This window comes from Sturnira hondurensis, unplaced genomic scaffold, assembly GCF_014824575.4.
Source record: "Sturnira hondurensis isolate 20B ecotype Veracruz unplaced genomic scaffold, ASM1482457v3 Scaffold0013299, whole genome shotgun sequence".
Classification (NCBI taxonomy): Eukaryota; Metazoa; Chordata; class Mammalia; order Chiroptera; family Phyllostomidae; genus Sturnira; species Sturnira hondurensis.
In genome coordinates this window covers 192,415-220,204 of record NW_028085930.1, presented here as the reverse complement: position 1 = coordinate 220,204, position 27,790 = coordinate 192,415, and the positions used below count along the sequence as shown (strand labels likewise).

General features: G+C 45.4%; 1 protein-coding gene across 1 annotated transcript; it reads left to right on the top strand.

Moving 5' to 3' along the window:
* The first annotated feature begins 2,940 nt into the window (after window positions 1-2,940).
* Window positions 2,941-27,790, top strand: TRIM42 (tripartite motif containing 42). Its single transcript, XM_037061159.1, has 5 exons — window positions 2,941-3,281; window positions 7,081-7,778; window positions 11,522-12,345; window positions 18,860-19,084; window positions 27,704-27,790. Exons 1-5 carry the CDS (start codon window positions 2,941-2,943, stop codon window positions 27,788-27,790), a joined length of 2,175 nt encoding a protein of 724 aa, XP_036917054.1.

Below are 27,790 nucleotides of genomic sequence, written 5' to 3'. Positions count from 1 at the left end.
ATCTTTAAAAGAAGAACAAAAGTGGAAAACACATGTCCAATATCAAAACTTATTACAAAGCAGCAGTAATCAGAACAGTATAGTTGGCATAAGGATAGACATAAAGATCAAAAAATTAGAGAGTCCAGTAATAAACTATACCTTTATGGTCAATTTATTTTCTCACATCAAATACAAAAATTAATTTGAAATGGATTGAAGCTCTAAGTGAAAGAGCTCAAAGTGTAAAGCTATTAGGAAAGAGCATAGCTATGAATCTCCATGCTGTTGGGGTAGGCAAAGGCTTCTTAAATGATACCAAAAGAGCAAGCAACAGCGACAAAAATATATAGATTCGACTTCATCAAAATTAAAACCTTTGGGCTTTCAAGGGCATTATCTAAAAAGTAAAAAGACAAATCATAGAATGAAAAAAATTGTAAATTATGTATTTGATAATGTATTGTATCTATAGATACAAAGAACTCTTATGACTCAACCATAAAAAAGATAACCCTGGCTGGTAGGTAGCTCAGTTGATTAGAGCATTGTCTTGATACACCAAGGTTGTCAGTTCAATCCCTGGTCAAGGCACATATAAGAAGCAACCAATGAATGCATGAATGGGTGGGAAAAAATCTCTCTCTCTCTCACATCAATAAATTTAAAAAGCTGAAAAACAATTAAAAAGACAAATAATTATAAAATGGGCAAAGTCATTGAGCAGACATTTCTCCAAAGAAAATATACCAATGGCCAACAAGCACATGAAAACATTCTCAATGTCTTCAGCTGTCAGGGAAATTAAAATCTAAGCCACAATGAGATCTCACTTCATACCCACTCTGATGGCTATAATAATAATAATTTTAGAAGACAAATAGCAAGTTTTGGCGAGGATCTGGAGAAATTGTATCTACCATACATTGCTGGTGGCAATGTAAAAATGTAAAATGCAGCTGACTTGGAAACAGTTTACATTTAACCTCAAAAAGTTAAACATAAAATTATCATATAACCCAGCAATTTTGTTCCTAGATACCTATTCGAGAGAGCTGAAAAATATATGTTCTACAAAACTTCATACACAAATGTTCACAGCAACTTTATTCATAGAAGGCAAAAAGTGGAAACAATCCAAATGTCCATTAATTGATAACAGATAAATCAAATGTGTTCTATCCATACAATGTTATTTAGCCATTAAAAATAAAGAATTGACACATGCCAAAAATAAAACATGGATGAACCTTGAAAATATTTTGTTAAATAAGAAAACAGCTACAAAAGGCCATATTTTGTATGCTTCCATTCCTATGAAAAGCCCAGAACAAGCAAATCCATCGATGTAGAAAGGAGTTTAATGGCTGCCGAGGGCCTCAGGAAGCGATGACTGATGGGTGTGGGGGTCTCTTGGGGATGACGAAAGTGTTTTGGAACCTGACGGTGCTGAGAGTTGCCCAATCTTGCGACTGTGCTTAAAACCATTGAATTGTTCAATTCAAAATGGTGACTTCAATGGTAAATAAATTATATCTCAATGAAAGTTTAAAAATAAAAAACAAGAGGGAGCCTTGCACAGATCAATGATGAAAATGGACTATAAATTCAGGAGTGGAGCTCAGACTCTGTGCTGGGGAAGAGAGAAGAATATTGATTAGACTGAGTTTGGGAAAACATGAGGGGAAAAGCATCTCTCACACGCTGCCGGTGCCAGTATAAACTGGCACATTCATTTGAGCAACCAATTTACTAGTATCTATCAAAAAAGAGGAAAGAAAAGAAAGCACCTACCCTATGATCCAACACTTTCACTGCCAGAAATCTAAAATTAATGTGTGGTTGGCAGCGTTAGTGCTCAGGGAATGTCCTGCCTATTATACAGGTGATGATCGTAGGGAGAGGCGATGAATTATGCAATAAATTCCTGCAGCCAATTCGGCTCTCACTTCTGCTTCTTTTTGGAAAAATAGTAAGACAGTGATAATACCACCGAGTGGTAGGACCACGACATTTCTGTTCTTTTAAACTTTGAAAGCTGCATAAAATGGGAAGAAAATTCTCCCCTAATATAGAAGGTCATTTCTAGAGACACCGAGCACATGCTAAAAGAAGAGTTAAAGATGCCCACGTAGAGTTGCAGCCTCTTGTAAAAGAGACCATGGGGTGGGTGTGCAGTGGGGGAAGGAAGCAGTTTGAGCCTCAGCCAAATCCTGTGAAGCTACAAAAAAGCCAAGAAATATTCCGAGTGACTCATGCATGAAGCCTCGTGAGAAGCAAAGGTGACGAGGCAGCAACTGGTCAACTCGATGACGTCTGAAACAGTGCCTAAGTGAACCTGGATCTTTCTTTCCTTTAGTTCTTTCTCCAACCGGTGATCCTTTTTAAACATGTCATTGCTATTATTTGTAACCACTGTACTTTGTTCATCCAGTAAAGAGGTCCATCAACACAGAAAAAGCCCCCAAAAGAGGAACATCAGGTCAATTAATCATAGCCAGACCTCTCAGCCTATGAAAATGTACCCTAAAGTCAACTTGCCCAGGTTACAGGGAAAGCACCAAGCAGAGAGAAATAGCTTCCGAAACGCACTTCAGAACTGTAGAGATGACAGGGGAGAGCTTACCCTCCAGGATGCTCGCTGCCTTCCCACTCCTCGGAGCTGGTTCTACAGAAGATGGGGCATCCATCAGCCCACCTGCCCCTCACCCCCAGATCTTGCCCTCTCACCTGCCCCACATGGTGAGATATGGTGGAGAGACAGGGATTGTGACATAAGCAAATGGCCTCAGGCTGATATATGTCAATGCCAGCCCATGAGCTTCCTAGTAGGGACACGGCCTGTGAAGGCCTCATAACAGCCAACCTCTTGCAACCTCCAAGGCTGGGGAGGAGCCCATCCCAGGAGAGCTGACAGCAGGATTCTGGGAAAGGAGGGCAGGTGACACTAACACTGGAGCCATGGAGACGGCTATGTGTGTTTGCTCCCCGTGCTGCACGTGGCAGAGGTGCTGTCCTCGCTTATGCTCCTGTCTGTGCTGCAAGTTCCTGTTCACCTCCGAGCGGAACTGCACCTGCTTCCCCTGCCCCTACAAGGATGAGCGGAACTGCCAGTGCTGCCACTGCACCTGCGCCGAGAACCCCAACTGCCACTGGTGCTGCTGCTCCTGGGCCAATGACCCCAACTGCAAGTGCTGCTGCACGGCCAGCAGCAACGTCAAGTGCTACTACTACGAGAGCCGCTGCTGCCGCAATGCCACCATCACGTTCCGCAAGGGCCGCCTCAGGAGCATCCGCATCTCGTGAGTGTAGGGCACCCTGTGTGGGCCACCCCGGCTCAGGACACTGGGGACACCCCCTGGCAGTGGAGTCCACAGGGCAGGTCGGTGATTCCGCCCTGAGTCCGTTTCTCTCTCTTGAAAAAGGAGGCCAAGAATTTGTAGCAATTAAGTGTGTCCTAAACAGTTCTTGACCACGAACTGACCTGAGTTCCAAATCCAAGGTCCACCATCTTGTGACTGAGCTCTGTGCTCTCCTGAGTGTCACTCTCTCCCCTTGCAAGATAGTAATAGCTAGTCCTCAGTGCTGAAGGGACTCATCAGGCCCAGCCTGTGTGACCCCACGGGACTCTCATTCTGTGCCCACCCTGCCAATGAGGAAAGTGAGCCTCTTGGAGGTGAAGTTGCCCAGGGTCATACAGCCAGTCAGATGCACTCAGGATCTGAACCCAGAGTCTGTGTGCTCTCAATTTTAAATGTTCTGCTATGAAAGGGAGGGAACAATGCCTGCCATGAATCAGTGGGCATGAGGATTGATGTGTGTGCTTTGTAATGTTATGCAACATAAAAATGTAAATTGCTCTTCCTCTTTCTCCTCTGAACTCTTGATATCTGCAACACTTACTGGAACAGTGGTCGCTTCCACAGGCCGCTGTTGGCCCCACCGCCTACAAAAGGGCCCCAGGCAGCTGTGAGTTCCTGCCAGCCTTCTCTTTGTTCCCATCCAGCGGACACGGCTCTGAGGGTTTCAATGACTCTTTAAGGGCATTAAGCCTCTGTATCAGCCATCAAATATATTTCCTCTTGCTCTGACCAAACCAGTCTTTTTGTGTCACACATGAGGGGACCTGGAGTAGTAGAGATGGACTTCTTAGAGGAGCAAAGATCAAAGCTCAGCGCTATTACAGGACTTGGAGAGGTAGGTTTGAAGCCTTACAAGGTCAAAAAAGCAATTCTGTGAGCAAAGGCTGGGTGAATTTGGGGGATGAGTATGATCCATTTCTCAGTTAACCACTTAGTAGATGCTTAATAAATGTTATTCTTTGCTCATGGATCTCTCGTAGTCCTTGCATGAGTAGCGAGCCCAGGGGCTCTGGCTGGAGAAGCTCTAAGGTGCAGTCCACACTTCTCCCCCCTCCTTGCTGCCCCATTTTCTATGCATCAGCCAGGAGAGTCCCTGAGCCTATTTCAACGGATGAGGGATGACATTTGTGCCCTGGGAAGATGCCTTAGGTCAGTAGCTCCCAAACTTCACTTTGTATTGGAATCACCTGGGAATCTTTAAAAAATGGTGATGCCTGGCCCCCCTCCCCAGACATTTTGATTTAATTGGTCTGTAGTACCACCTGGGCACCAGAATTTTAAAAGTTTGCACCCTACCTCCAGCGATTCTAAAATACAGAATGGCTTGGATGGCACAAGGAGGGAAGTTGGGAGACTTGCCAGGTGTTACAGTGAGAACTCAGGCGCAAGATGAACAGACCTGGATTTGGGAGAGGGGGAAAGCCATACAGAGGGGCAGAGGCTAGACATCTTAGCAAGAAGGCAAGGTTGCTGGGCTAGGTGATGGTGTTGGCATGGGATTGTAGCCAGTGAATGCCCAGGCCTAAGCCTGAGCCATTCAGAAGACGGTCAAAGATGCTATTGCAAGTGTCAGGAGGTTGGCTCTGGGTGCACAGAGGCCTCTCTCCTGGTTCTGAACCGTGGCTGCCCCTGTTCCTCACCGCCGCTTACTGCTCAGTGTCTTGCTCCTCCTGTCCCACTCTGGTTCATTCAGCCCTCTCTGCCTTATTCATCTCTTATTCTCACTTCTTTTCACCTTCGCCCCAGCTCTCTGAGCCAGTAACACCTGCATCTTAGCTCTGCTCTCTCTTTCTCTCTTTTCCCCCAACACCACCTTCCCTCCCTTCTTTTTTTCTGATTTCTCATGCTGCCTCCTTCTATACCTGATTCTCAGAGTCCCGCCTTATCAAACCAGCGAGGCCCATCCAGCCAACACATGCACAATGGAACTGTTCCTCTATGTGACCCCTTCCAGAATTAGGCTGGAGGCTGGCAAGGCAGAGAGGGAACAAGCCTGGAGCCCAGCATTCACGTCCTAAGGGATGAGCTTCCCAGGCTCATGGATCTTCACAAGGGCCTCCTTCTGCCACCACAAGGCCACTCATTCCAATATATTTGGGTAGCACCTTCCACTGTCTGGGCTCTGAGACATAGGTCTCTGGACAAGAGAGTGGGGAAGGAGACAGGGGCATATAGGGACCACGAAGGCAAAAGCAGAAGAGAACACATTCACAATGTTAAGATCAACACCCAAACATCATTAATGTGAATAGAGCAAAAGAAATAGGAAGAGCCACAAATTCTGTACCTGGTAACACCTCCATCCCCATAGCTAATTCATTCATTTTCATAAACTGCTTTTGCCCCAGTTTGCACTTAAATTGTAGAAGTATGCTTTTACTTTGTCCATAGTTCTACAATACATGTAATCAGTCTCAGATATTAGACAGAACACACACACACAAACCATGTGGGCACACACTTTTCATGGTCTTGACCACTTGTGTTGCTTTGCTTTGCTGTGGACACCAGCTGGCTAGTAGTAAGGGTAGTGATTATGGTGGCCATGGTTATGGAATACTTACTAGGTACCAACGGTTAAGCACTCATCGTGGATTACCTCCTGTAGACTCTGTAAAATTCTCATGAAAGAAGTAGCACTGTGAGCCTTGACTTACAGATGAGGAAACCAAGAATGAGGGAGGTTAAGAAACTCATCTCAAAGGTGCCACCTTTGTTGCACCTGTAAGTGATGTACCTATAGTGGTACATTCCATCCTGTGCAATCAAAGAGTTATGGGCTGAGATCCTTAACTCTTACCTGGTGAGACACCTGGGTTTCAGGCTTGGCTCAGGGACTGACCTCCTGGTGTCCTGGGAAGGACATGTTACCCATCTTCCTCAGTGTTCCATCCTTCACTAATAGTAATACTGATGTCAATAACCTGCAGGCAAAACCCAGCAAGAACACGCGTGTAGTTGGATGAGATTGGATGCATTGCCTAATTACAGCAAGTGGGGACACACACATGGTTGTGTGAGATTCTTGATAAGAAGGCATCAATGAATTATTATAGGATTTAAGTTCTTGTTAGGTGAGGATGCAGGGGTAAATCTGCTATTGGGTATCTTACTAAATGTAGTCTAGAAGTAGGGAGGAACAGAGGGAGCCTAAGGCTGCAGTCATGGTGAAAACGCAGCAGTCATTCTCATTAAACAGGAGAAGGGACGTTTGGTCATTTGGGTGGTGTGGGCAGTGTTCTTGCTCTCGTCCAAGTCCAAAGATGAAGTGGTCTTGTTTCTGCTTTGCTTCATCAGAGTCCCAGAATGGCCTTGCCTGGTGTTGTTGTTCTGGGTTATTGTTATGGTCAACAGAACACCAAGGCCAGACGGTTAGTGCCAGGCCAGTCTTGGCTGGTTTTCTCTGGCTCAAAAGTAACAAGCACTTAGTTTCAGAGATTCTCGACCACCTTGCAGGTATTAAATTCAATCGCAATGCTCTCAAGAAACTCCCTAATGTGGGTTCTAACTTTATAATGAGGAGACAGGCAGAGAGAGCGTCATTACCTTCTCTGAGGTCACCCAGCCTAAAGATAGTGGAGGAAGGTTTAGAACTAGGCACCCTGGTACCTAGTCCACACTCCTGGCTATCCCACAGGCCTGCTCTCAGTGGCCCTCTGCCGCTTTCTGAGGTGGGGAAATGGAGCAAGGTGTGGAGCCTGTGTCCTGAAGCCCGACCTGTGTTTGCTTCTCCTTTCAGCTCCAAAACTGCCCTGCGCATGGGAAGTAGCGATACCCAGGTAGAGGAGGTGAGAACAATGCCAGCGAGCAGCCACCTCGTAGACCACCTCTCCTGCCCCATGTGCAGCCGGCTGCGCCTGCATTCGTTTATGCTGCCCTGCAACCACAGCCTGTGCGAAAAGTGCCTGCGGCGGCTGCAGAAGCACGCAGAGGTCACGGAGAACTTCTTCATCCTCATCTGCCCGGTGTGCAACCGCTCGCACTGCATGCCCTACAGCCACAAGATGCAGCTTCCGGAGAACTACCTGCGCGGGCGCCTCACCAAGCGCTACATGCAGCAGCACGGCTACCTCAAGTGGCGCTTCGACCGCTCCACTGGGCCCATGCTCTGCCAGGTCTGCCGCAACCGCCGCATTGCCTACAAGCGCTGCGTCACCTGCCGGCTCAACCTGTGCAACGAATGCCTCAAGGCCTTCCACTCGGACGTGGCCATGCAGGACCACGTCTTTGTGGACACCAGCACCGAGGACCAGGACGAGAAGATCTGCATCCACCACCCGTCCAGCCGCATCATAGAGTACTGCCGCGACGATGACCAGCTGCTCTGCACCTTCTGCAAGACCGCGTTGCACAACGGCCACGACACTGTCAGCCTCATTGACGCCTGCTCCGAGAGGTCCGCTGCGCTCTTCAGCGTCATTGCCAAGTTCAAAGCAGGTCTGGTCCCCTCTCTCCCCTCCAGAATAGCGCTGAGCTAAGCTGCAAGTCATCGGCCTGGGGTCCGTACCTGGCAGCTACCACCAGCCAGTGAACCTTCCTGTGCCTTAGTTTTCTCATCTATAAAATGGGGATAAATAGCAGTAACTCCCTCACTGCGTGACTGTGAGGATTAAATGAGTTATTCTATGTGAGGCATGCAAATAAATAAATAAATAAATAAGCAATCTGACACTAACAAAGTCCATAAGGATTCTACAGTCCTACTTAGTACCTCCATGATCTTGGGTCCCATTTTCCCCTTTGGAAAATGAAGAGTTTGACCCGAAGTTCCCCTGAAGTTCTGTGAGCCTTTCTAAGGTGTTTGGTCACTACAGTGAGATTTCTGAAGTACTTTCCCAGTTTGTAGGGGGAAAGAATTAAATCAGTGTTAAGAGTTACCTCAGTTTAAAAATTTCCCTGATGGATTTTCCCCAAAGCTTGCAAAGAGCAAAGTAAATGACTCTGTGGTAAACACATAACAGAGAAGTTCGGAAATGGCCAACACGCTACTGGTCAACAGTGTGGCTCTCTTCTGCATGCCTGCTCAAGGTTATTCATATTGGCTACACGTAACCTGGTTTTAGTTTCTGTAGGAGAAACTGACCCTAGTTTCCACAATGGAACTCAGGACAACCATATTTATGGGGTTCAGCAAACGGCCCCGGTAATTTCTGGGTGTGCAGTCACCTGATGAGACATGAGGATCCCAGGAACCCTTTTAGGGCCCTTTTCCCCTGAGAATATCTCCATTGTTAAAGACCTACTTAACCCAGTCCTTTTGGAGAAATTACATCCACTCTCCTCAACAATCCTACAGTACAAGCATTAAAATTCCCTCCGTGGATAAGCCAAGTGGAGTTCCAAGGAGTAATTGGCAAAGGCAGCTAGTCAATGGCAGACCCACTCCGACCTCAACAGCAGGGCTGGATTCTCTGGAGCCTCAGCATGGGGAAGGCGCTGCTGCCTGCGGCTGCTGTAACAACCATAGAAAGGCTAAACACTGAACACAGGAGAAACCTAGGATAGTTCGCTCAGAGTCCACAGCATCTAAAAGCCAGACAGTGAAGTTCAGTTCAGGGAAAGAGGGCCCAGTAACCATTCCAGAGAGCTTAGAGGTTGGAGAGGGCACAGAGGCCACCTTCATGACATGTCCATTGAGATACAGGTAAAGAACTTGGCCTGCTCATCCCTGCTAAGGAAAAAAAATTACCCAGGGTTCAAACTTCTTAAGGACTCAATTTACTTTCTGGGGAGGTGCCATAAATACGAATTGTAAACAGATCTCTGGGTAATTCAAAAGCAGGAAATCTAAGAACACTACTTGAGAGACTCCAGGCCCTGGAGAGAAGTCGTGTGTTCAGAGCTGCAGGGTCTGCTGCACTGCACATCGGCAGTGCCCAAGGAGCTCCAATAACCAGGACCAGAGGCTCCTGGGAGCTCACGAGACACACAGAACCTCAGGCTCCACTTATTCCAGGCAACACGGGAGTCCAGGTTTTTAAAAGGATCCCCAGAAGATTCCCTGGATTAGTTCTAAACCTAGTTGCAAATTTCCTCACCTGAATTCCTGAACTCCAGCTCAGGCCAATTCAAAATCTCAGGAGGTGAGGCCATGAGAAGAGGGTTTTTTAAAGTTTCCCAGGTGATTCTGGAGCTCACAGAGGGCTGAGAGCCACAGCTGGAGCAATGAAAAATGTAGGCTTTGGCATGAGGCAAAAATTAGGGACAGGCCTTGGTTCCTCCCATTTGCTTGCTGTGTGACACTGCACAGTCACTCAACCTCTCTGAGCCTTAGTATCCTCATCTATAAATGGGAACGATCTCTTCCTCATAGAAAGATATGGGTAATATATAATAACATATGAATATGATCCATAATATGTATAACATGGATCTGGTTCATACACATGTTTGATAAATAATAGCTGCATTTAGGTATTTTGCCTGAAAGAAACTTTGATTTGACTTTGCTCTCAGTCAGCTCTTACAAAGTTGTCATATTTGTAAGGGAGAGGGAGGCTTCTGGTCTCCTCCTTCTCCTGCTCCTGGGGCTGCCTCTCTCCCCTCATCTAGGAAATTTTTCGTCTACCTCTCAGACCTTTACTGTATTTAAGCTGAACTAATCCCTAATAAGGAAATATTGTTATCCAAGAAATATTCTATCCAAGTATCTTTGATGATCAGTAACTATTGAATAGTCAAAGAAATTAATGCATAAAAAGGAATTTCAGCTGTCATAATTCACAGTAGCGCTTACCTTTGGGAAGGACAGGGGGCACTTTTCACCCCCACTGCAACCACACCCTGAGTTTCCTATTAGCCTTCATCTGCATTGCCTCCTCATCCCTTCTGGGCCAGTGTGCAGGAGGAGGTGGGCAAAAAAAATGTGGACTTCAGAAAGTAGGCCAGGGAGTACCGCTGCTGATGTGCACCCCAAAGACAATAGAAAACAGGATGTGGAATAGCTTTCACTCAACACACGTCTTTCAAGCACCTCTTACACGTCCTGGGCGTAGTGGTAACCAAGACAATCATGGTCCCTGTCACCAGGGTCTGACAGAACTCTAGGGTTTCTCTCACTCAAATGCATATCTTTGTTAGAATGACCACCACGCACAAAGGCCCAGCTCACCATGGGCCCAGGACTATGTTAAGAACCAAGTGCGAAGAAGACTTAATTACCCCAACCCCTGGGTAAAACTGGGAGCAGATTGCCACTCCTCAGTTCTCAGCAGAGTTGGCCTTTCATGGACCTTGTTTTGGAATAGGCCACTTGTCTTCAAATCACTATCAAATGCCTAAACCCCTGCGACAAAGGTGCCCATTTGGCAGACAGAGACGTGACACATGCTCCCCTATGATAGTGTCCTCCTCTCCTCTGTGCTATAGTGTCATTGGGTTTGTGAGCACCCTGGACCTTGGTGCCCTCTCATGTTTATATCTGTAATCCCAGTGCCTCGAAAGTCAGGTGCCATGGAACAGGTGTCCAATCAGTGTTTGTTGAGTGACTAAGTGAACTTAAAATCCAAATACCATGTAAAAGGGTGCAGGATGAATTGGGTTCTCCCAGAAGTGTAATAGCAGACCCCTTAGTTAAAGGAAGGTGGGGGAAGTGAGAGAGGGAGCCCAGCTGAACCTGAGAGAGTAGAGTCCCCAGCAAAGAAGAGGCATGTGAGAGAGTAGCCCTACTCTCTAGAGCTGGGTTTTTGGTGTATGAGGCATGGCAACATTTAGAAGTAGTCATCAGAAATCTAGTTCTTTCTCCTACCCCTGCAAAAGCTTAGCCTTCACACAGGGAAAACCAGTCGCTTTGTGATATCACGTCTTCCCAAGTCCAATTTGCTGACAAGTGCATCTGATGAAAATTAATATCAAGGATGGCCTTGAACTTCCAACTTCAGACCCAAGGTCACAGAGATTATTGTTACAAGATAGAAGTGTGCCAGGCAAGGACGACTGTTATATCTGAGGGAAGTATTAGAGAAGGAGTAAGATAGGAGTATAATGAGGGAGGCCAAATGCATTTCATAAACCATTTTATAAAATGCATTCTAGCATGTTTCAGCCCAGCTACTAGTGCCTTCCCTCCCTCTCCACCCATTTCCTTGGAGTCCAAAGTAATTTGCTCCAGTTCACTACTGTCTTTGACATCTGGCAAGAGGAAAACATTAACTGAAGTAACTAACTTGGTTGTTTTTCAGTCCGATATGAAATTGATAATGACCTAATGGAATTCAACATTTTAAAAAGCAGCTTTAAAGCTGACAAGGAGGTGAAGCGAAAAGAGATCAGAAATGGATTCCTCAAGCTGCGCAGCATTCTGCAGGAAAAAGAGAAATTGATTATGGAGCAGATCGAGAATCTAGAAGTGTCCAGGCAGAAGGAGATTGAAAAATACGTGAACATCACAACCGTGAAAGTGAACGAGATGGATGGCCTGATCGCCTACTCCAAGGAAGCACTAAAGGAGACAGGCCAAGTGGCCTTCCTGCAGTCCGCCAAGATTCTGGTGGAACAGATCGAGGACGGCATCCAGAGCACCTACCGCCCTGACCCACAGCTCCGGCTACACTCCTTGCACTGCATGCCCTTGGACTTTGCCGAGCTCTCCAGTGCCATCCATGAGCTCTTCCCCATGGGACCCAAGAAGGTTTGCTCCTCAGGGGACTCCCTGCCCTCCCCCTATCCCACACACTCCGAAATGATGATTGCCAGGAAGGTCACTTTCAGCACCCACAGCTTCGGCAATCAGCAGATATACCAGCGGAGCTCCTCCATGTTGTCCTTCAACACCATCGGCGGGGAGAGGGCCAAGGGCGGTCTAGAGGCCTGTGGGCGAGCCCAGTCCACTGCACCAGCCAAAACCACAGATGGCCTCTACACCTACTGGAGTGCAGGGCCAGAAAACCAGTCTGTGCAGACCGGCAGCAGCTTTCACAACTGGGACTCATTCAATGATGGCTCTGTGAAGACCCCGGGCCCAATTGTTATCTACCAGACTCTGGTGTACCCGAGAGCTGCCAAGGTAAGAAAAAGGCCCTGGGCCCTGTGGGGAAGGTGAGAGGGTGTGGGGTGTGAGAGGGAGGCAGGTAGTCGGAAAAGATTTCACTTACCGCTTTGACCTCTAGGGTCTGGTCACTCAGGTTGGCTCCTCTCGACTCTTTGTGGTCAGCCCATTCAAAAGGTATACATTCCTGAAATCTGAGTGAAACCGGAAAAGCCAGCACTCGTGCTGCCTGTCACTACCAGACCCAATAAGCAGAGACAGGGATTGAATCATTATGGGCGCTTTATTCAGATGGCCAGTGATCTGAGAAGATGGGGGTTCGTACCCTAACAGACTGTCTTACATTCCCTTCCAAGCCAGCTTTTTTCATGACAGAGAACAAAGTGCAGCGGGGGGTTTTGAAATTCAGGGAAAATTCGGTTAAAATGCTGTAGCATTCTTGCTCTGGCCCGTTAGTTGTCCCCCAGGTGCTGATCTTCAGCTGTACCCCAGGAGGTTGGTTGTTCTCCCAGGTGTGGCCAGCCATACCTGCAGTTCCTGAAACAATAGCTTTAACATATGCATTACCTACTAGGCTGATTAACTATTTACTAAAAATTTCCAACTCTTGAGTCCCCTATCATAAGGAGTCCAAGGCTGAATTAAATCAAACAGTGTTCTTAACCCATAGTCAGGAATACATCTGAAAACCCCAAACCCACTTCAAAAGCAGTTTCCCTACTGAAAGAGAACCCAATATAAGAACCAAAATAATTTGGACAGACTTCTTGAGAAGTGTAATATTTCCCAGAGGAAGGCCTGCAATAGTAAAGAGAGCCAGAAATGGGATTAGAAATGCAGTTTTCATTATCTGTCCACTATGATTCCTCTAAACAGCTGCCGTTCCTAAAGAAAATACCCAGACTTTCCCTGATTTGAAAAGATTGGAGGGTTAATCCCCAGTGTCATTCTAATTTTTACCTCCTAAGATTCAACTTCTGGGGGGAAATGGGGGTGGATCTCTCACAGATCTCTGCAACTGCCATTACCTGGCTTCCGGGTCATGACCTCTTTCTGATGCCCTTGGCCTAAGACAGACAAAAAGCTTTTCCCTTAACATTCCTCTCAAATCCAGCTGAATCTGCTGTAGAATACTCTATTAAAGTTCAGGGAAGAAAAAAGATAAACATGCAACTGGATAGTTTATTTTTATTTTTATTTTTTTGACATGTTCCATTATTTTATTTTTTAAAATTGTTTTATTGTTGTTCAAATACAGTTGTCTGCATTTACCCCCATCACTTCCCCCACCACCACCCCAGGCACCCCTCCCTCCCTCCCTTGCTTCTATCTCACCTTAGTTTTGTCCATGTGTCCTCTACACTTGTTCCTGAAAACCCTTCCCTCCTTCCCCCCCATTATCCCCTTCCATCTCCCCTCTGGTTACTGTCAATTTGTTCTTTATTTCAATGTCTTGGGTTACATTTTGTTCACTTGTTTGTTTTGTTGATTAGGTTCCACATAAAGATGAGATCATATGGTATTTGTCTCTCATCACCAGGCTTATTTCACTTAGCATAATGCTCTCCAGTTCCATCCATGCTGTCATAAAAAGCAGGAGCTCCTTCTTTTCCTCTGCTGCATAGTATTTCACTGTGTAAATGTACCATAGTTTTTTTATCCATTCATTTACTGATGGGCACCTAGGTTGCTTCCAGCACTTGGCTATTGTAAATTGTGCTGCTGTGAACATTGTCTTCTCTCACCTTAGGGTTCTCTCCAGGGACATTTCTGCTTCCTGGCAGCACAGCCCATCTTTTGGCTCCATAACCAGAGCACACTTCCAGACAAGTTTAGCATCCTTGAAGTCCAGCCTAGCAGTGCTTGAATATGAATATGCATTGGGGGATCTTGTTAGAATGCAGGTCCCATTTCAGTGGGTCTCAGTGGGGCTGAGATTCTGTGTTTCTAATGAACTTCCAATATTGCCATTGCTGCTGGTCTACAGGCCACACTTTGTACCAGGGGTCTCCAAACAAGAAAATGACAGCCAGGCACAAACCAGACTTTACTTTTCCGTTCTCCTGGGACATCAAAATCTATATTTTGGAGTCTATAATTGACACTAAGAAGGATCTTATGGGCCTTCAGACACTGAGTCTGCAGGTGCTTTGATCTTGGACTTCCAGCCTCCAGAACTGTGGAAAATACATGTCTGTTCTTTATTTTAAAAAAAGAAGAATAATTATAAGTTAATTTTATAAACATTATGACATTTAAATGTATTAAAATTTGAATAAAGCATGCAATATTTATTTAAAATATAATTATTATAAAATATTTATAAAGCAAAGCATCTCTGCCCTTCACGTAAGAGATGAACACAACTGAGCCACTGAACCTACGTTTCCAGATGATGCTAGATCAGCAAAGCCTGCAGTGTATGTCGCATTAGCTCCGGGATGACATCAGGTCTCCTCTCTATACAACTCAGACCTGCTGGGAGGTTGGCAGGATCTTGCTCTAGAAAGGGAAGGAGGGTGACGTCTGCTCTGTGCTTGGGCTTGGAGAGCAGTCTCCATGCCAACCCTTAGTGGTCCCTGGATGAGCTCAAGAAAGGAGCCTACACAGGAAAACCTAGTCAAGTCACAGGCTGTCAAGAGAAGACGCCTAACCTTCCTTCCAGACAGTGGTGTTTGAAGGATAAAAATATCCTTGATCCCTATTGTAGCATCATGGAATGGAAATCACACAGATATCAGTGCTCAGTAATGCAGAAGATGATGTCTGAATGAGCATATCTCAAATAGGCTTTTCCCAGAGAAAATATTCTTAAAATTGGAGTTCTAACTTGTCAATATGTATCTTAAAAATTCTAAAGAGTTTTTATAAAAACTCAATTTTATTTCTAAAAATCCCTCCCCAAAGAAATGATTAAAACTTCAGATAAAGCCCTGGCTGGTGTAGCTCAGTGGATTGAGCATGGCCCTGCGAACCAAAGGGTCGCTGGTTCAATTTCCAGTTAGGGCACATGTCTGGGGTGTAGGCCAGGTCCCCAGCAGGGGGTATGCCAGAGGCAATCACACATTGATTTTTCTCTCCCTCTCTCCTTCCCTTGTTTTCTAAAAATAAATAAATAAAATCTTTTTAAAATTTTCAGATGAAAATTTATGTTCTAAAGTATTTATTTTTAAATATATTTTATTGATTATACCATTACAGTTGTTCTATTCCCCCCTTTCATTCCCCTCCACCCACACACTCCCTCCCCCACCATTCTCCCCCCTTAGTTTATAACCACGTGTCTCAAGTTCTTTAGATTCTATATTTCCCCCACTATTCTTGCCCTCCCCCCTATCTATTTTCTACCTACTGTCTATGCTATTTTCTATACCTTCTCCCCCCTTCTCCTCCTCCCACTCCCCTGTTGCTAACCCTCCATGTGTTCTTCATTTCTATGGTTCCACTCCTGATCTAGCTGTCCTCTAGGTTCGCTTTTGTTTTAGGTGTGGTTGTTAATAACTGTGAGATTGCTGTCCTTTCACTGTTAATATTTTTCATCTTCTTTTTCTTAGATAAGTCCCTTTAGCATTTCATATAATAAGGGCTTGGTGATGATGAACTCCTTGAACTTGACCTTATCTGAGAAGCACTTTATCTGTCCTTCCATTCTAAATGAAAGTTTTGCTGGATAAAGCAATCTTGGCTGTAGGTCTTTGGATTTCATGACTTGGAATACTTCTTTCCAGCCCCTTCTTGCCTGTAAGGTCTCTTTTGAGAAATCCGCTGACAGTCTGATGGGTACTCCTTTGTAGGTGACTGTCCCCTTATCCCTTGCTGCTTCTAGGATTCTCTCCTTCATTTTGGTCTTGGCTAATGTAATTATGATGTGCCTTGGTGTGTTCCTTCTTGGGTCCACCTTCTTTGGGACTCTCTGAGCTTCCTGGATTTCCTGGAAGTCTGTTTCCTTTGCCAGACTGGGGAAGTTCTCCTTTATTATTTGTTCAAATAAGTTTTCCACTCATGGCTGTTTCTTCCCCCCTTCTGGTACCCCTATAATTTGGATGTTGGAACATTTAAAGATGTCCTGGAGGTTCCTAAGCCTCTCCTCATTTTTTTGAATTCTCATTTCTTCATTCCTTTCTGGTGGGATGTTTTGTTCTTCCTTCTGGTCCATTCCATTGATCTGAGTCCCAGTTTCCTTTCCATTGCTATTGGTTTCCTGGACATTTCCCTTCATTTCAATTAGTTTAGCCTTCATATGTTCCTCTAATTTGTGACTATAATCAACCAGTTCTGTGAGCATCCTGATAAACAGCGTCTTGAACTGAGCTTCTGAGAGGCTAGCAATTTCTCGGTCGCTTAGAGTTATCGGCTCTGGGGCTTTGAGTTCTTCTTGCGCCATCTTTTCAGCTGTTCGTGCCTGTTATGTAGCAGAATCGGAGCCCTAGGTGTTCACCAGAGCAGGGCAACTCAGTCGCTGGGTTGTGACGCTGTATGTAGGGGCAGGGTCGAGGAGCAATGGCGTCCCATCTGCTGCCTCCCGCCGCGGCCCCCACAGGTGCGGCAGCTGCCACAGTGGGGCCCACGCGTTTCGTCCCACTGCACTCGAGTGTGCCACCGCCCTCAGCCCTCGCCCCCTGGGGCTTGCGTGGTCCGTCTCACTGTGCGTGAATGTGCGACCAAGGTCAGTCTGCCCCACACCCTGACTGGGTCCGGGCCACTTGCGTGCCTAGGTCGGGGGATCTTTCCTGCCCGACCCTGCTCTGCTGCTGGCTCTGCCCCTCTTACCATCCCGGTTGAACGCTTAGTTGTTGTCGGACTTCCGTATAATTCAATTTTCTGTTCTTTGACTGTGTCTTTGTTCTCCAAACCTTTGTTGTATTCAACCTTGGTTGTGGGAGAAGGCACAGTGTTTCCACCTATGCCTCCATCTTGGCAGAAGTCTCTGTTCTAAAGTACTTATTGCACCATTATTTCTTAAAGAACAAAATTAGAAACAACCTGAATGTTCAACTACAGAAGGATTAAATCATTTGTGGGACAGTTATTAAGTTGGTGCTTTACCGAATTTTTAATGATGTAGGGAAATATACAATATATAATAAGTGATATAAAGCAGGAATCAAAGCAAGATAATCCAAGTCACATGTATCTCTGTGTTTGTATATATTCAAAATGGGAAAGAAATAATAATTAATTATATTAAATAAACCCAATTTCAATACAAAAAAGAAAATAAATAATAATTAATTATTAACTGAATTGTGGAATTATAAGTGATATTTATTTTCTTCCCTTATACTTTTTCTATATTTTCTAAGTATTTCATAGTGCATATGTTTGTTTCAATAAGCAAAAAAATTTTATTGTTACATAAATTAATAACAATTTTTGAAACAAGGAAAAAAACCCAAAAGTTCAGAGACACATACAACAGGATGGTGATTACCAGAGGAAAGTGGGGGGGGGGGGTAGAAGAGGGTAAAGGGGGAATAAATGGTGATGGAAAGTTCACTTGGGGTGGTGAACACACAATACAATATACAGACCATGTGTTATAGAATTGTACGCTGAGACCTATATACTTTTATTAACCAGCGTCACTCCAATAAATTCAATAAAAATTTTAAAAAGAGAGAGAGAGACTGCAGAGAACTCTCTTGATCCTCCTGCCGTGTGAGGACGCAGCAAGAGAAAGGACATCTGCAAACCTGGAGACAGGTCCTTGCCAGACACCGGGTCTGCACGGGCCTTGATCTTGGACCTCCAACCTCCAGAACTATGAGAAAGACATGTCTGCTCTTTCTTTAAAAGAAATTATACATTAATTTTATAAACACTATCACATTTAAATTTATTGACATTGGAATAAAGCATGCAATATCTATTAAAAATACAATTGTTATAAAATATTTATATGACAGGCACAATCTGCTAATAGTTCCTTGTTAATATATCTCCTCCCAAGGGTGGAGATTGCCTGCTTTGAGTGTGAACATACATTCTCTATTACTTGAATAAGTCATTTCTCCTCCCTGGGACTGTATTTTCTTGTATATAAAATACAGGGTCGGAATATATACACTTTTCATCTTCTGGGATTCTGCAGTTCCATTGTTGGGATTTGCTACATCCAACCTTTCTGAGCCCCAGCTGTAGCATGGGACGATAAAATCTTCTTTCCGGGGGCTGTGACGACTAAATGAGTTAAGCGTGCCTGACATGCACTCTGATGCACGTAAGTATTTAATAGTTGGTAGTTACTTTGGTTAGTGGTGTTAGGACCGTAGTCACCTCCATGAGGACTGACAGTCACAGAACTCAAAGGAGCATCTTTCTGTCCTCAAAACACATTGTAAGTACCTTGTCAGGCCTCATCACACAGCCTTTCATCACTGCTGCACGAGGTCTAATTCTACGTCTTCAGCAGCCAGAGAGGGTGGGGTCAGCTCAACTGCCCCCCACAGATAGTCAATGACACAAATTTTTATGGGAAAGGAAGCTGAAAGGTGGGTGCTGGGATCACACCCACGTGTTCATTATTTCATAGGTTTACTGGACGTGCCCCACAGAAGACGTGGACTCGTTTGAGATGGAGTTTTATGAACTCATTACGTCCCCTCCCAACAACGTGCAGACAGAGCTCTGTGGACAAATTCGGGACATAATGCAGCAGAGTCTGGAGCTACACAACCTGACCCCGAACACTGAGTATCTGTTTAAAGTCCGAGCCATCAATGATAATGGTCCCGGGCAGTGGAGCGACGTCTGCAAGGTACTGTGCACGTTAGTTTCAGGAGCTTCTCTTTGTCAGCTCTGGACGCAGGTCTGTTAGGATGATCATGATTCCACAGAACCCATCCCGCATGTGACTGCCTGCCTAGACCCAGAAAGCTTGTTATCTCAGGGCCAAAGAGAGGGCTGCTGACCGTCAACTTTGCAAATGCATCCTAAGAATTATTAGTTCAGTTTGATTCAAAGAAGCATGTGCTAGGATGTAGAGAATCAGAAGAATATAAGACATAATCTTTATCTTCAGGGAGCTCAGGGTCTAGTAAACAATATTTGTGGCATGAGAAGGACCACAAAAAAAGAGGTATGTGTTAGCCCCAATGGTGACTCAAAGCAAGGACTGGGTGCTAAGATTTAACAAGTACAAAGATAGGATGCCCAATTAAATGTGAAACTCAAGCAAACAACAAATACCTTTTTTTGTGTAAGTATGTCCCATGCAATATTGGGGATCCAGTTATGCTAAAAAAAATTTACTTGTTTATCTGCAAGCTGAAACAGATCAGGATGGACTCCAAAAAGACAAGGTGGATTATTCCTGTCTTCTTTGTAATGCAAGGCTGATTCTTCTATATACCTCCAGGGGAAATACGGTTTTGTGGTTTTTTTTTGGGGGGGGGATACGGTTTTGTGTGTGTGTGTGTGTGAGAGAGAGAGAGAGAGATTTTATTGATATTCACAGGAGAAATGAAAGAAAAATACCAAGATTGTTCAGAGTTACATCACTATACAACTGTGATGGTAATCTTTGGAATCAGAATAGATTGTGCTTTAATCAGGAATCCTTTAGAAAAAAAGAAGAAGTCCATCCATTTCAGCTTTTGAAAAAGGAAATTTACATAGATACAGAGAACATTTTGAGAGTTGCCAGAGGGGAGGAGGTTGAGGGGCTGGAGGGATTGAGAAGGACAGATTGGAAGTTATAAAATAGTCACGGGAATATAGTCAATAATATTGTAATAACTATGTATGTTGCCAGGTGGGTACTTGAATTATCTGGAGGATCACTTTGTAAATTATATACTTGTCTAACCACTATATTGTACACATGAAACTAATATAATACTGAATATCAACTGTAGTTGAAAAATAAGATTTTTAAGAGGGAAATTTATGGCACACAGAGAAGGGAGTCTCATGAGAGCGCTTCCAGCCAGGACATGCATCTGATCTGGTACCCACGTGAACTGGAAAATCCTCACTTCTCTCCATCTCAATCTCTCTCTCTCTCTGTCTGTCTCTAGTGACACTCCCTTTGTCCCATGAAATGATTGCAGAAGGGACTCTGAAGATCAGATGGGTCGCTGCCTCTAGTGACACAGGGCAGCAGGAGGTAGAGTGGGCACAAGGTTGCGCTGTTGCTGCTCAGTCTCCCAGGGGCCAGCCCCCTGGAGGGCGGGGCTCTCCGCCCCATCCTGATTGCCAGCTCCCAGGGTCCCGTTCTGCTTCGGAGCCCAGGTTGCACCTGCACTTCCTCCTGCCGCCCCAGGGCCAGGCACTCACATGGGGAGAAAGTGGCATGGGGACATCAGCCCCGCTGCTCCTCCTGCCTTACCCTGTCAGTTAGACGCCCCAGAGCCTTTCTCGTTGCTACTCTTCCTCCCAGAGCCTGGGACACCCACAGCTGCTACCGCGTTTTGTAGCATGTGCTTCTGACCACGGATATTTCCTTCAATCTAATACCATCTGCCTTCTCACTTAAAAAAAATTTCCTCTGAAATGCCTTGCCCATGAAGAGCACACCATGCTGTCACTAATTTTTCTTCGATGTTCTCTCCTGTCATTTTTAAATGCAGGGACAGGGACAGGGCTGGAAGACTGGAGTATGTTGGCTCTAAGCAGATGTTTTGTCTCCCCTCTTAAACCCTAATTCGTGGAGAACAAAATTCATGTCTAATTCGTCTTTTTTTCTCCCACAGCACTTACCTCAGACTGTGCCCATAGCAGGTTCCCAATGGTTATTGAGTGACTACGTGAGTGAAACTGTGACCAAACAAATGAATATAGGAATGAATGTCAAAATTAAAGAGTGAAAAAATAAATTGGCAGACAAAATTAATAATTACAAAGTAGCAAAAGCTGCCTGAAAGCTCTTAAGTGTCTTAGCCATCAGGCAAGAATCACATTCTCCCTGAAATGGGGTTTAAGCCATTAATCTGCACTCCCTGCCTGGAAATGAAACTCATTGAGTCCCTTTGTTTTTCAACACAATTTCTAAGTGAGCAAAGCACTAATTAATGAGGGGGTTTTGGAAGCGCCATTTTTATCAGCGTCACAGAGCTGCCACACACTGTCCCTTCAGAAGTCCTTCTTCCTCCCTGTCTGCGGCTACATTAGCATTCCAGGGGAAGCACGGGTCTCCCTAACATTTGTCATGATTAGCATAAGTAAAGCCTTCCACAGAAAATGAAAATAAGATGGCGTGTTTGAATGACATTTATAAAGTTTCACAAAAGTAATGACTTCAGCTCTTTCCTATAAAATCAAAATATTTTTCCTCTGGCATCGGTTTTGTGCAGGTGTCCCTGAAAGGTTTCATTTAAAATGATTTAACGAGGCAGCAGGATCATTTCTTCTCCAAAATGCAATGTTTCTATCATACGGGCTTTTGTACAGGAAGTGAAATAGTACTTTTCATATATGGTTTGGTATAGTCTGGGGCTTGTTGATTTTTTTAAGGGATTTTATTTGAAGTATAGTACCTGAAGCATGAACATTAACTTGAACACTTTTTAGAGGTCCCATTTATTGCAGGCCAGCTCTGTGTCAGACACTGTATATTGTCACTCTCGTCTCAACTACGTGGTGGGTGGGGAGTTCTCTGCCTCCACTTGACAGGTGAAGAAACTGAGACTCAGAGAAAACATGTCTGCCCTCATGTACGCAAAGCAGTTGAGTGGGAAGCCAGGTCTCATCTAAGACGGGAGCTCTTTGTTCCCCTGCAGGGCAGACTCAGCCCTGGGGACCTGGCACTCCGCTCTGGGAGAATGTCATTGGGGCCAACAGTAGTGACAGCCAACTTGTTTTTTTGAGAAGCAAAATCATGCATTGGAAAGAGCAATGGTCTTGGGCTGGTGTACCTGGGTCCAAGTCCCAAAGCCACCAGGCTGCGAGATCTGTGAGGACAGACACTGTTGGCCTATTCCCCCAACTTGGCCCATGGCCCCCAGCTCAGAGCCTCCAACATCTAAGATCCTGCCACATAACTTAACATATCCACATGTTCCTGGGATTGGGACGTGGACCTCTGTAGGGGACTACCACCACCTGCCCGTCAGATGACCCACGTCAGATCAGAGTGCATGTAAAAATTCAGGCCCAACAATAGTCACAAACTGATACTGTTCTGGGTCCTTCCCTACAGCTCTAGAAGAAATGCACCACCCCTGTCCCTGCCCGTGCTCTGAAATCCCTGTCCTGTCTGCGCCAGAGCCCCCCACAGCCCTCCACCCCATGTCTGACACGGGCGTAGCAGGTAGTCTGGCAGGCAACTCTGAGTCTCTGCAGTGCTGCCCCTCCTGCTCACGCTGCGTTCGGGATGGAAGCTGCGTTGGGTGCAGTCAGAGATCGGGGCTTCCCGGCCCCACGGGCCATCTCATGTTGCTTCCGTGAAATCCCCGCTCTGGTTTGTCCTCTGTCCCTGCTGCAGAGCCTCTGTCTGGGTTGAGTCATATGTTTTAGGGATTGGGGTTGGGGGACAATCTGTGTGACCAACACTATTTCACACTCAGAATGGCTGCCCCCAACCTGTCCCCCACCAAAGGGTCTTTTATCCTTCATGTGAATGGAATGCTGTTGGGATTGCCCTGCAGATGGGCTTGAACCCTGGAGTGAGCAGAGTTTAGGCTCAAGCTAGACCTCTTATTTTTAACTTAATATATACAAGGTTGAACTAACCATACACCTCAGTTCATGGTCCATTAACACAGGCCTGTGCAAGGCCCTTTTGTGTTTATGCATTTATTCCCTTTCCTGGACATTCCTCCCAGGACATCCATCTAATATGTTTTATGTGTATCCTGTTGCTTTTGTGTTCTTACATGATGTGTATTGTTTTGTGTGTTATTAACTTATACAGAAGTGTTGTGTTAGGTATCTTGCTTTGCTTGCCTTCTTTCCCCTAAACCCTGTGTGTTTACAACCCACTCACGTTGTTATGCACCTTTATTTACTCCCTTACTCCAGCGATTTCCAACCGGTGTGCCACAAGAATTTTTAAAGCGTGTACTGTCTGACTGTTTAGTCAGGGGCACTGACCTCTTTTCCCATAGATTGTCAAATAAAAAAATGACAACAGCCAACACAACAATAGCCATCCAGTATGCGTGAATTAAAATTATAGCTATTTTTGTCATATTGGCCAAAAATATAGTTTTTGGCATGCTGCAGAATTTCAGAATTAGTCTGTACGTGCCATGAGGTGAGAAAGGTTGGAAGCCACTGCCTTACTCTAAGGCTGCCTTGCCCTCCACCACTCCATGCTGTCGCCTGCTCACCACACTCTGCCCGTCTGTCAGCCACGGGCACAGCCAGGTGACTCCCAGTACTACTGTGGTGCACAGCCTCTTTCATGACCCCTCGTGGCTGGGACAGGGATGTTTGTCTGCTAGGGCTACTGGTACCAAAATGCTACAGACTGGGAGGCTTAAACAACAAAGACTTACCTTGTCTCAGCGCTGGAAGTTCGACATCCAAAATCAAAGTGCTGGCAGGTCTGGTTTCTCCCGAGGCCTCTCCCCTTGGCTCCCAGACATCCGTCCTCTCCCCGCGTCCTCACTCAGCCTTTACTCGATGCGTGTGTTCCTCTGATGTGTCTCCGTGTACCCAAGTGTTCTCTTCCTGTTGGGATACAAGTCAAGGTGGATTAGGGCTCATGATAACAAGCTCCTTTTAACGTAATCACCTCTCTAAAGGCCCTATCTCCAAATACAGCCACATTTTGGGGTATGGAGGGGCAGGACTTCAACGTGTGAGCTTTGGGAGGACACACTCAGCCTTGACCAGCATCTACCATGAGAGCAATTGCTGGACCTTGGAGTGTGCGCCTACTTGACGTGACTACATGCACGCACACTTCCATAAGGAATGAATGAGGGCCCTTAGGTTCCAGGCCCCCACCTGCTTTGGAATGACCCGACTGTCTACTGTTTTGCTAGCCCAACAGGTATAAAGCGCTGTTTCTGTGAAGTTTAAATCTCATTTGATGTGCTCGTTAGCTTTCAGGATGCCCACTTCTGTAGTTAGACGGCTAATACCCTTTGCCAGTTTTGCAGCTGCGTTTTTCCTAGGTGATTGGCAGGAAGTCTTTATTTAGTCTAGATAGCAATTTTAGACATTGCTAATATCTTCTCCATTCTGACATTTGTCTTTAACATTCTTCACAAAACAGCAAAAGTCTTCAATTTTGATGTGATTAAAGTCATCATTTTTCCCCTTATGGTTTGACCTTTTAAAGTTTTACTTAAAAAGTCCTCCCGTAGGTTTAGATCACAAAGATAACCCCCCCACATATTCTTTTATTAATTTCACAGTGTCACCTTTCAAACTTAGATTTTTAATTCATCCACATTGCACCTTTATAAGCCATACTAAGTTGGACGTACTCTTTGGGGCATCTAGTAAGCCAGTTTCCCCAGGACCATCTTCTCTAAGCAACGTCCTCTCCATTAGTATAGGACAAACATGCCACTTTGGTGTCCTATTAACCAGCCACGCGTGGGCGTGTCTCTGAGTTCTCTACCGCACCCCGTTGGTCTACTTGTTCTTTCGTGAGCACCACACCAGTGTTATTGCTCCCTCACCCAAGCGCTATACTGCATTTTGATGACCTGTTAAGGTAGGTCTCTCCATCATCTTTCTTTCTTTTTTAAGGTTTAGTTAGTTAATCATAAAACCATATTTCTTCGTATAAATTTTAGAGCAAGTAAATTGAATTACAAAAAAAAAATTCCAGGTAGAATTTGATTAGGAAGGCATTGAGTTTCTCAATTAATCTGAAGACAATTGATATTTCTGAAATGTCTGAATATGTATTCAAATCATCTTCTATGTGTATGATATATCACTTTTTTCTTTTGGGAAGGTTTTTTAATTTCTCAAATACAGTTGACATTCAATGTTATTTTGTATCAGTTTCAGGTGTACTGCATAGTGGTTAGACAGTCATGTACTTTACAAGGTGGTCCCCCAGATATGGAAAGGATTTAAATAATAGCTTTAGATAGAATGTGCTTTTTAAATATTGCCCTCATAAGTTACCCTGAATTCACATTTCCTTTTCTTTATTGTGTTTTTCCACTACCATTTAGTCCCCTCACACTCCCCTCTCCACAGCCATCGCCACCCTGTGGTCCACGCCCATGAGTCCTTTTGGTTCAGTCCCTCCACCCCTCCTCTCAGCCACTCCCCAAATGCCTTAGCTGTCACCCTGCTCTCTGTCTACGAGTCTGATTCTGTTTTGTGGTGGACTCTGGCCAGCAGAGTTTGCCCGTTGTGGCTGATGATGAGAACAAATGCACAGGCGACAACAATCCTGAGGAGAAAAGAGGGATGGGACGGCTACTCTCTCCAGAGGGGAGCGCCCCGACCCTTGCCTGGACAGGCTTTTATTGCTTTCCTTGGGTCTTACATCAGAGAAAGATTTATTACCTATTACACAGAATATTATTGTCTATGTTTTATGTACAATTAAGGAAATTAAAATAATATGCAGAGGGGAATGGGGATGAGCTGATTAGCTCTGTCCTTGGGAAAATTCACACATCTTTGGATATTGTCTTGAAGATAGACAATACACATTTGTTGTTTTAGACCAGGGTGATGGAGTTTTAGCAAGAGCAAGCCATAACAATCTGTATGCATTTTCTAACCTTGATTCCCATGGGAGAACTTGGTTTGAAGGTCTGGCTCCTGCCCACCACTTTGCTTCTGTAGGTTTTCCATACAGAGCTGAGTCACGTTTGCCAGGCCAGAACAAACCAGTCTTCTACACTGTTTTGTTTGTTAGTTCAGTGGGTTCATTAGATTCCACATATGAGTGAAATCATATGGTATTGATCTTTCTCTGACTGGCTTATTTCACTTAGCATAGTGTTCTCCAGGATGAGGTAAGAAGCTTTTGCTCTTTTTATATTTTCTAGAACAAATCTTTCTTAAAAGTTTGGTAAAATTCATTTGGAAAACTCTCTGAGCATTTTGGGCAGGAAAGGAGATGTCAACTATTATTTCAACTTCTTTTTGGTATCTTGAGTTCCCGTCTCTGATTCTTCTGCACAGTGTCATCCGGCCCCCTCACTCCTAGACATGCCTCGCCCACCACTGCCCCGATCACACACCACACACGGGCGTGCTCTCCAGGGACCCCGACTCTCTGTGAGGCGGAACCAAACCCTTTCTTCTTCACGAGCAATTCCCACCCCTCACAACACTTACCCGTCCTCACTGTCCCCTGATGGCTTCGTATGTACATCCTACATTATCTGTATTACTTTTGTCAGGTTATCTGTGTGTAGTTCTCTCCCTTTTTACCTGGCAGGGGCAATCCAGTGTCATGCATGGAACCCTGTTTTCTCTAAAACCGACAATAAATTGTGTAAAACTAGAGACCAGAATGGTAATGAGTGTCTCTCTTGGCCCTTTCCCTTTGAATAGAAGCATAAACAGTTAGACACCGTGTGTGGAGAGACACTGCACTTGGTGCAGCCATTGCTTTGTCATGCAAACCACACCCCACCCGTCTGTCCCATGAGTCCCTGTTTGTCCCATGAGTCCTGGTCCATCAACCCAGAGCCCTTTGATCCTGAGCGCTGTCTCTCATCCCGGGATCTCAGCCTCGCTCCCTAAATGCCCCTTCAGTAGGCGTCTACTGGGAAGGAAGGGGATGTGGAGAAATCCACCACCATGAGGGTAAGCCGTGGAGATCCACCCCTCGGCTGGGTAGATTGGACTTTTCCACGGTCCAGATGCCCAGTGCAGTCTGCCTTGTGTAGGTATCACCGACAATTCGCTGCGATCAAAGAGAATACGAAACGTCAAAGAGAACCGATTGGCAGATTTATAAATTATGGTTCTACTCACTTTTCATCTACTTCTCTAAGAAACTTCTCTTTACTGTAACCAATGCGGGAACTACAAAGACGAAGGGCTGTCGATTCCCCAGACCCTAATCACAGAGCTCACAGTCTGGCAGGAGAGTCCAGCACAGTCGCTGAAATTTACAAATGGCAACAGCTGTGACAGCAGCGATTTGCGGAGACTGGGAGGACCCAGGGGGCTGCTCTATGGTGCAGCCCATCTGGGGTCACAGTCCCAACACTGTCATCCACTCTCGTGCCCACGAGCTACCTTGAAGAAAGCAGAACCTGGCCGGTGAAATCGCAGTCCCACCACACGTTAGCTATGGGACTTTAGAAAAGCTTCCCAATCCTTCTGAGCCTCTGTTTCTTCATCTATAAAATGGGGTAAGGGCTACCTGCCTCACGGGGTTGCCAGGAGTTGTTGGTGAGATGACGTGCGCAGTAGCCGGCACACAGTAGGGGCCCAGCTCGGAGCAGCTGCTGTTTCCCACGCGGCTGGCGCCACGGCTCTCTGCTTCTGATTGCAGGTGTTAACACCAGATGGGCACGGGAAGAACCGAGCCAAGTGGGGCCTGCTGAAGAATATCCAGTCTGCCCTTCAGAAGCGCTTCTGA